The 9,312-nt window shown below is 49.0% G+C and overlaps 3 protein-coding genes across 3 annotated transcripts; 2 read left to right on the top strand and 1 right to left on the bottom strand.

The window, feature by feature from the left end:
• The first annotated feature begins 612 nt into the window (after window positions 1-612).
• On the top strand, window positions 613-4,915 carry LOC131414091 (H2B.U histone 2). Its single transcript, XM_058555194.1, has one exon. The coding sequence runs from the start codon at window positions 638-640 to the stop codon at window positions 1,016-1,018; it is 381 nt and encodes a 126-aa protein (XP_058411177.1). The 5' UTR covers window positions 613-637; the 3' UTR covers window positions 1,019-4,915.
• LOC131414152 (histone H2B type 3-B) lies at window positions 4,907-5,389 on the bottom strand. Its single transcript, XM_058555325.1, has one exon. The coding sequence runs from the start codon at window positions 5,368-5,370 to the stop codon at window positions 4,990-4,992; it is 381 nt and encodes a 126-aa protein (XP_058411308.1). The 5' UTR covers window positions 5,371-5,389; the 3' UTR covers window positions 4,907-4,989.
• Window positions 5,390-5,649: 260 nt separating this feature from the next.
• On the top strand, window positions 5,650-7,574 carry LOC131414014 (histone H2A type 3). The gene has a single exon (XM_058555081.1). It carries the CDS (start codon window positions 5,681-5,683, stop codon window positions 6,071-6,073), a length of 393 nt encoding a protein of 130 aa, XP_058411064.1. The 5' UTR covers window positions 5,650-5,680; the 3' UTR covers window positions 6,074-7,574.
• The last annotated feature ends 1,738 nt before the right edge of the window (window positions 7,575-9,312 follow it).

Raw genomic sequence — 9,312 nt, 5'->3', positions numbered from 1 at the left:
CCTCCAGTTAAGTCTGCCCTGTTGCTACATTTCCAATAAAAATATCTTAATATATTTTCAGTACAATTTTCTGTCTTTCCTACAGAGCCGTTTGCATTTACTCTAGAATCTGAAAGAAATTTTTCTCCTTTGCCTTTGGGTCAAAAAATGTTGGAAAATAAATGGTTAAGGCAGTTAGAAGCTGCCATTCCCCTCCCCCTCTGCTGAATAAGCATTAGCTTCCCCTCCCTAGCTCTTGGCCTCAGAAAGAAATGCCCCCTATATTTGCCTTGGAGCCAGCAAAGACCGAGAGGCGGGCTTAAAACGGGTTTTCGCTTCCTTCTTTTTTTGCCGCGTCCAGACCGTGAATAAACAAAGACCGCTCTTCCGTTACAACAAAGGGTTTGAACAGACGCTCAACTTGACCCCGCGAGCGCGGCAGACGCGCCTTTGGATTGGTTGGACTATCGTCCAATAGGAAAAAAGAGCCGGCATCCGCTATTTACATAAACTCTTCGCGGCCGATCATCCAATCGGATTCTAGAGATTTGGAGCATTCATTTGAATATGAAGATGATAAATAGCGGCGGGGGGCGGAATGCTCCGCTCGTGCCGCTCTCGCTGCCGCCTGGCCGCCTCCCTCTGTCGATCTGTCACCATGCCGGAGCCCTCCCGTTCGGCGCCGGCCCCCAAAAAGGGCTCCAAGAAGGCCGTCACCAAAGCGCAGAAGAAGGACGGCAAGAAGCGTAAGCGCGGCCGCAAGGAGAGCTACTCCATCTACGTGTACAAGGTGTTGAAGCAGGTCCACCCCGACACCGGCATCTCCTCCAAGGCCATGGGCATCATGAACTCGTTCGTCAACGACATCTTCGAGCGCATCGCCAGCGAGGCCTCCCGCCTGGCGCACTACAACAAGCGCTCGACCATCACGTCCCGCGAGGTGCAGACGGCCGTGCGCCTGCTGCTGCCCGGCGAGCTGGCCAAGCACGCCGTGTCCGAGGGCACCAAGGCCGTCACCAAATACACCAGCTCCAAGTGAGGCGCGGCGCGCCGCTCTGGAACCCAAAGGCTCTTTTCAGAGCCACCTCCATGTTCAAAAAGGGGCGTGCCACTTGGCCTGGTTGTGCCGAGCTATTCGGTCGGTGTTGTGGAGGAGATTGGAGTGCGCGATGAGGGCTCAAATGCGGAGATAAAGCTAAGCTCCTTTATTTAATGGCCTATTCCTCCCACAAAACCTGAGGGGTTAGCCTCGGCCCCACCAGGAGCCAGAGAGGGCGTGGCTCTGGTACTCGCGGGCGTGGACCGCATGGGGGCCCTCCTGTCTGCGTGGGGCGAGCGCCGTGCGGTGGAGGGCTCGCGTCATCTCCGGGAAGGCCTCGGGCCAACCTGCCCCTTTTTCGTGTCTCCCTGGGGTCGGAACGGGTGTGCTGGACGTGACGCCTGTGAGGCCATGAGTGTTACTGCGCAGCCCTGGCGGAGGCGCTTGGGCCGTCCTTCTCGCCTTTGTCAGGACGAGGCACCAGGAGCTCCTTGCCAAAAGCGTTTTAGCAGCGTTGAGTTTGAGTAGCTCTTTGTGGGCAGTGCGCGTTCCCGTTAGAAAAATCAAAACGGCGACTGCGCAGACACTGGTGTTCTCTCTCATGCTGAGCTAAAGTCTTGGGAGATTGACTTTTTCTTTTATCCGGAGTCTATGTACCTGTTAATGTAAGCCCAGTAAAGGATGAAAGCGCCATTTTAATAAAACAAACGTAGCACCTTTTTAAAACATTCAGTAAATCATATACGAAGTATGTATAATGTTTCCTGGATGAGATTTCAGAACAGCTAAGGCATGCATGTAGTCCCGACTGGGGCCCAGGCTGTTCTTGCTTTAAAACGTATCCCACGGTCCTGGTGACTCCCAAACCACGAACGCCGCGGAGAGCAACCCAGTCTCCAAGAGCCAGAACACCTCCCGGGACTGGGATTCGAGGTTGGGTTCACACAAGTGGACAATGGCCGTCTCACTCCTGCTCCCTCGGGGACACACACCGTCTGCAGTGAACACCACGCATTCCTCAACATTTAACCTCTTCTTGTTTAATGTAGTAAATTCATCATCTAGCATTCGTCGTTTCTTCTCAAAAGGACAGTTTTCCCCCTTCCATAATCTTTGGTTTACTCCATAATAATTGGCAAATTTGACTTGAAATTTCCAGCTGAAATGGAGTGAAGGGAAGTCTCTCAAATGCATTTCGGGTTGTATACCTGCAAAATCCCTCCAGTTCCTTCCAGATCTTTAAGCATTTACCTTAGTTACTTAGACTCAATGTTTCCATTGTGCTGGGTCCTAGTTCTCTTGGCCTCTCTTCTCAAATACGTGGTGAATTGCCTTCATTTAACCTTCAACTTAAGGTAACATAACACCTTTCTCCGTTGTAGTAATATTATAGACATGGGTTCTTTATACGTCTCAATTTTCTTGATTATAAAATCTCAATAGCAGGGTGCTGTGTCACCTCGCCTCTTCCTAGACAGATTCCATGCTAGAAGAGGGCCAAATCGGGCCCATTACGCAGGCAGCCTTGACTCCACTGTCCAGCAAATAGAGGCAGCCTTTTCTTTATTTCAAGCTGTCTGTGTGCCAGAGGAGTCAAAAGGACTGAGAAATTAATCGATGTTTTGCATTATCCACAACAAAATTTATTTATTGTATTTGGGAATTATTATAACATGCATTTTGCTTCTTGATTTCATTTTTGATACTAAGCTGTGTTGTTGCCTCCAGCTAGCACAATCTATCCCACTTACTCTGCTGGAGTCAAGTTTCCTTTTATTCAACTTACACTTTAAGCTCATTAAGGTAGAGAATCACGTGGATCTGTGAGACAAATTTCATGTGATGAGTGCGCCTTAAGATACTGACTCCCCGTTTACTCTGTAGGAGCCTAGGCTTGGACCCAGCCAGCAGATCCCTGCCTCATAGCACAGAGGACTGGATTCTCGAGTTTAGAAAATGAGTCGTATATCTCTTGAGAGGATTAAGGGTGTTGACTTTTGATGATTGATCAGTTTAATTTTTGGATTATAACTAGGAAGGCAAACAATGGAGTAAAACAGCTATGACAAAATTTCCATTTCTATGTATCCATTTTTGTAAATGTTTTAGAGTGTGTATTTATAAAAGAAAACAAAGGAAAAGAAATGATGCTGCATACTGCTGTCATTGTAACCAAACACCACTGTAAATGCACGTGGATACAGGAACTAATGGATGCAGGAAGGGACTCAGGAAGGGAGAGACCACCACCCATTTCATTAAAAGAGGTATATTTCATTAAAATTTTGCTTTTTCTTTGGTAATTACCTATCAAAACTTATGTTCTAAACAATTGTACTGTCCAGTTGAGTTTTTAAACACTGACTTTCGGTTACCTACAAGTATTTTTAAATTTCAATTTACATACTTTTTTGTAGAAAAAAGTGGTAGATAAAACGTTGTTAAACAAAAAGTATATCTTACATTAGGATGAAATTCTGAGGCAGCAGTGGAATGGCAATGAGTTCAGGGAGAAAAAATAATCAACTAAAATGTCTCACTATTAACGAGGAATTTTATCCCGTGTTTTATAAATTATGGTTCTGAATTGACATTCCAATAGATACCTTTACAAGATTGATCTGACCGTTTTGTTTTTAAAACGTCTTATGTTGGGATTTGCATCCTTGCAACTATCTGAACTAACGATAAAAATATATTAGATGCCAATTTTAAAACGTGAGGTTTACAAAATTCTTTTCAAATGGACGCACGCGGGAAAAGGAATGGGGGTTTCCAGCCGCTGTGCCGAGGACGCTGGGAGACTGGTGACGTTTCCTCCCCAGCCGCCCCCACCCAGCGTGGCACGCGACTAGCTTCCTTTGGACAGATGATTTGCAAAAACACGATTATCTTTTATTGAATGTCTGTTCCTTGCCTGAGACGATGACACGATCTTTCAATACAACTAATTCTCAAAAAGGCTCAAGAAAGTGAGGAATCTCTTTTTTACAAATTAGAAAAGCCAAGCCAAGAAAAAGGCAGGCGATGTTCTTTCCCGAGTGAAGACTCTTCATGGCAAAGAGCTTTCCCTGAGCCAAGAAGACACTCCAAATAAATGCCATGAACTCAAAGGGAGGAATGTGCGTCACTGAAGCTTCATAAAAAAACTTACGCGGCTTAAGGGGGAAGAAGCTAATTTGTTCAGAAAAAGGGAATTCTTTTCTCTTAAATTGATTCCCCCCCCTCCCCAAGAGTTAAAGCTTCCTGCAGCAGGTTCGGCTTCTTAGATCCGGCTCCCACGCACAGGGAGCTGCGTTTTCACCGCGCTTCGGTTTCAAACATCCTGCCATTGCAGAGTCCAGCCATGTAAACATCTTCCCAAAAATATTCATTGCTCGACAATGAAGATGTCTGGTCTCGGCAGGGATGCAGCGCCAGGGGCCACCGCCATACCTGCGCGACGACACCCAAGGCCTCAGCAGGCGCATCGTCTCGTGTACCTGTGGGATCACCCACCAGGGACACGGGTGTGGTTGGATTGGCACCAGCTTTCTGGGGAGATGAGCCGCGCCCCTTACCCACGCGGCGCACGCCACGCTCACACAGGCCGGGCCCTGGGTGGAGTCCCCGCGCGCAAACGCCGGGAATGCACACTCCAGCCACCAAAAAACGTTTTGAGCTTAAGGTTCCTACTTCGCCTGGGGTTACGTTAACAGCCCTGGGCGGACGCGAAGGTGGATGCGTGTTCTTGATCGCCTCCCTAGTTTCCGTCCCCGACTTTCGCAAGCAGTTAGCGTTCTCGCCTTTTCCTCACCTACGCCCGACCGCGCGCGCACACGGTTCAGGCGAGAACCCTCCCACTAATCCGAGAAGCACTAGCTTACTTGAAAGATGGGCTTACACACCCCTTCACCGTGTTCGAAGCCCTTTCTCGATCGTGTGGGTGGCTCTGAAAAGAGCCTTTGGGTTCCAGGGCGGCGGGCCGCGCCTCACTTGGAGCTGGTGTATTTGGTGACGGCCTTGGTGCCCTCGGACACGGCGTGCTTGGCCAGCTCGCCGGGCAGCAGCAGGCGCACGGCCGTCTGCACCTCGCGGGACGTGATGGTCGAGCGCTTGTTGTAGTGCGCCAGGCGGGAGGCCTCGCTGGCGATGCGCTCGAAGATGTCGTTGACGAACGAGTTCATGATGCCCATGGCCTTGGAGGAGATGCCGGTGTCGGGGTGGACCTGCTTCAACACCTTGTACACGTAGATGGAGTAGCTCTCCTTGCGACTGCGCTTACGCTTCTTGCCGTCCTTCTTCTGCGCTTTAGTGACGGCCTTTTTGGAGCCCTTCTTGGGCGCGGGAGCCGATTTGGATGGATCAGGCATGATGGTGAGTCTCTCCAAAGTAAAAGCCTGCGTTCCGAACAATTGTATTTGTACGTCCTGTATTCAAATGAAGGATCAGGAGCTTATAATTTCTCATAGGATCTAACGTAGCTTAACGTCATCACTGGAGAAGGCACATGCAAATTAGGGGATGCCGGCTTCCTTTTCTGATTGGTCACCGTCGTCATCCAATCAGACAGCGCCTGCTCGCCTACCTCCGGACTATATATAAAGGCTCACTGGGCCTCACGGTTTTGTTATCTCGCGTTGTCCTTCACGGTTGTTTTGTTTTTCCGTGTTTTGGTGGGAGATGTCTGGCCGTGGTAAGCAGGGCGGCAAGGCGCGCGCCAAAGCTAAGTCGCGCTCTTCCCGCGCCGGCCTTCAGTTCCCCGTGGGCCGCGTGCATCGGCTGCTCCGGAAAGGCAACTATTCGGAGCGCGTGGGAGCTGGCGCGCCGGTCTATCTGGCGGCGGTGCTCGAGTACTTGACGGCTGAGATTCTGGAGTTGGCGGGCAACGCGGCGCGCGACAACAAGAAGACGCGCATCATCCCGCGTCACCTGCAGTTGGCAATCCGCAACGACGAGGAGCTCAACAAGCTGTTGGGCCGCGTGACCATCGCTCAGGGCGGCGTCTTGCCCAACATCCAGGCCGTGTTGTTGCCCAAGAAGACGGAGAGCCACCATAAGGCTAAGGGCAAGTGAGGCCGCGTCGGACGGTAACGGCCCTGCGCGCCGAGGGCTCCCTGACACCAAAGGCTCTTTTCAGAGCCACCCACAGTCTCCAGAGAAGAGCCTCACTGACCGTGTTTCTGTGCGCACCAGCAGCAGGCTAGGCGCACGGGGAGCCAGCCTTAGCAAGATACGGGGCGCGCCTAGGCGCACGGTGAGTTGGGGTTGTGTGTTTGCTGCAGGGAATGCTCGTGACTACCTTTGCTCGAATCACCTATCCACCTCTCCTGGGGTTCTAATCCCACTCATCCTGAAGGTATCCCTGTCATAACGGATGACAGGCTATCTTTGGCTCCTGAAAGTCAGTCGGTTACATTTAGACACCCAATGTCTCCTGGACAACCAGGTAGATTAACGTGATACTAGAAGTATTCGTAATCTTTAGGGAGAATGTGTCATTTGGGATTTTGATAGGTAGACCTAATGATTTACTGTTAAAACATGAGTGCTTGAGAGACTTCAAATTGCAAAGCTTTTAAAAGAACATGAGGTGCATTGGAATTATGATCTAGTTTATGGGATTGGAAATTCTTCTAAGGTCTTGGGAAGGGTTTGTGCGCTAGATTTTCAACATTTAAAAAGAATCAAATTGTATTTTTAAAGTTGTCAAGTTTTAAAGGAAATTTTATTGTAAATAAGATAGTTGTTAAAGGAATTCCGTACGTTTGATTTGGGTCAGGCATACGTTAATCAGAGGCCCTTAAATTGCTTGTTAAAATCAGAGAAAAATTTATACTTCGAGTTTGATAAGGAAAACCATGTTTGTGAATTAAGTACATTTAAAATGAATATTGTTGGAACCAGATTAATACATATGTGGGTGTTTAAGATGACTGAACTCCACATTCTGTTATAAACCAGGGTTGGAAAGTTCCAGAGATGCCCCTGGCAAAATTAACTGAGAAATGAGAACATGTAATAGCGTCTGTCTAAGGGAGGAGGAGCAATTAAATGGTTAAGCCATGATACTCCTTTAAAAAACAATGCCTGGCACAAAATAAGAGCTGAGTACGTGTTAGTCTTGTCATTATTATCCTTACTGTTTTGATTAATTTTTTATTATAATCGTCAATACTGGCCAATAAGACAATTCAGGAATGTAAGACATGAAAATTGTCTACTCCAACCAGGGCTCCCTGGACACCATCGGGAGCTAACCACGTGTGTGCCAGGCTTTAGAAAATATCCTTGTGCTATGAAACTTTCACACCAAAAATTGGTAGAAGTGCTCTGTCCATGTGGATGAAAACAACACTGGTATCCCACACAGTGTAGACAGACACCAGGACCCACGTTGTCCAGTGGGCTCCATTCAGTGAACTGCACTGCAAGGACTTTCCAGAGATCACAGAGCCTTCTGGAGATCTTGCCATTGTGTTTTCAGCCTTCAGTTCCAGCTTAAATCTGTGTTTATGCGTTAATATTGAGGTAGATCATTGTATAATCTTCAAACTCCTCGGTAGTATTTAAGAAGAAAGGTTTTCGGGGGTGGGGGGCTCAGGTAACCCAAGTACCACCATGGAGTTTCAGAGTGTTAATTCCCGAGATGGGGTGCTGGGAGGGTGGCAGTGAGGGGGGAGGTGCTCTCGGGCAGCCCTTCATTTGTCACCTCTGGGCTGTCAACCACAGGGCCTATTTAATTTTTGATTTGGTAAGTGTACCAAGAAAAATTAAATACAAAGATGCAGTTTTTCAGTAGCCTTAGCCACACGTGGCCAGTGGCTGTCACATTGGACAGCACAGGTGTAGGTCTCCATCACTGCAGAAAGTTCATTGGACAGCTCTGGTCTAAAGCCCGATCATCTGTCGGGGGTTATCAGGTTCAGAAACGTGATAAAATATCCAGAGCTGCCTGCCTCTGCAAGAGAAAGCTCACCACACTCATGCTTAGAGAAGAAAGCTCCACATGGCCCAGCAATTCCACTCCCAGGTCTGTACCCCAGAGAAGTGAAGGCGAAGAATCACATACTCATACATCCACATGCACAGCGGCCTTATTCGTAACATCCCAAGGGTGGAAACAACCCGAACATCCATGGCAGATGAATTAACAAAATGTGGTCTCTCCATACAATGGAATATGATTCAGCCACAAAAAGGAATAAGGGCTGACACATGCTACAACACAGATGAACCTCAAAAACGTTCTGTTAAGTGAAAGAAGCCAGATACAAAAGGCCACATATATGATTCCATTATATGAAATGTCCACAATAGGCAAATCCAGAGAGAGAAACAGTGGATTAGTGGTTGCCAGGGGCTGGTGGGGGAAATGGAGAGTGACTGCTTAATGGGTATGAGGGTTCCTTTTGGGGTGATGAAAATGTTTTGCAACTAGAGAGAGGTGACGGTTGCACAGCATCGTGAATGCACTGAATGCCACTGATTTGTTCACTTTAGAATGGTTAGTTTTATGTTATGTGAATTTCACCTCGATTTAAAGGGAAATCTCAATCTAATACATGGATATGCACCAAAAAGAGGAAGAGGAGGGTACTGGGTATCTTCATTGCCTTTATCCAGTAGGTGGAGGGTGAGGTGGTCGGGCGGCCTGGCCCAGCAGCAGCATCCCTCGGAGACCACGTGGGAAGAGAGGCTTGGAGGCCCTCTGGGTGGCCGTGGCATCTCGCTCCGCCTGCTTCTGCAGAGCTTCATGGCCTTTCCGCGTCCCACTTCAGCACATCACAGACGCCTTCACCGGGATTATCCCACTCACTCTCCTCACTCCCTGTGGGGCAGGCACTTTATTGAGGAAGATTAGAAAAGGAGATACAAGGTCCCAGAGGAAGAATGCAGCCCAACAGCCTCAGAAACACCCACGCCCACCACAGGAAGAGTGTCCCCAGTGTCCGGAATTCTTGGCTCCACCTCCTCCCGTCCCCTAGCCACCTCTCCCTTCTCCTGGGTGTGGGTCTGTCCCCAGCCCCTGCCCCTCATCTAGTCTCTCCTCCCCGCCGCATCCATTCCTCTGAGCTCTCCAACGTGTTTCAGAATCTCCCAAGTAAAAAAGCAGCTGGACCCCCCTCAATTCCGTGTTCTCTCAGACCCTGAGTTAGAGCATTAGGTGACGTTCCTCATGGAGGACTGGGTCACCAGCTCCGAGTGCCGTGGGTTTGGGCTGAGCTGAGCTGTTGTCCCCACGTGCCCTGTTGCATGGAGGCCCCAGCCCTGGTTATCAGAATCTACCTCATGCCCCTCTAGGGTCTTGTTCC

The sequence above is a fragment of the Diceros bicornis genome, chromosome 1, assembly GCF_020826845.1.
Source record: "Diceros bicornis minor isolate mBicDic1 chromosome 1, mDicBic1.mat.cur, whole genome shotgun sequence".
Classification (NCBI taxonomy): domain Eukaryota; kingdom Metazoa; phylum Chordata; class Mammalia; order Perissodactyla; family Rhinocerotidae; genus Diceros; species Diceros bicornis.
The sequence above is the reverse complement of the archived record's forward strand: the minus strand, read 5'-3'. Positions and strand labels throughout refer to the sequence as shown.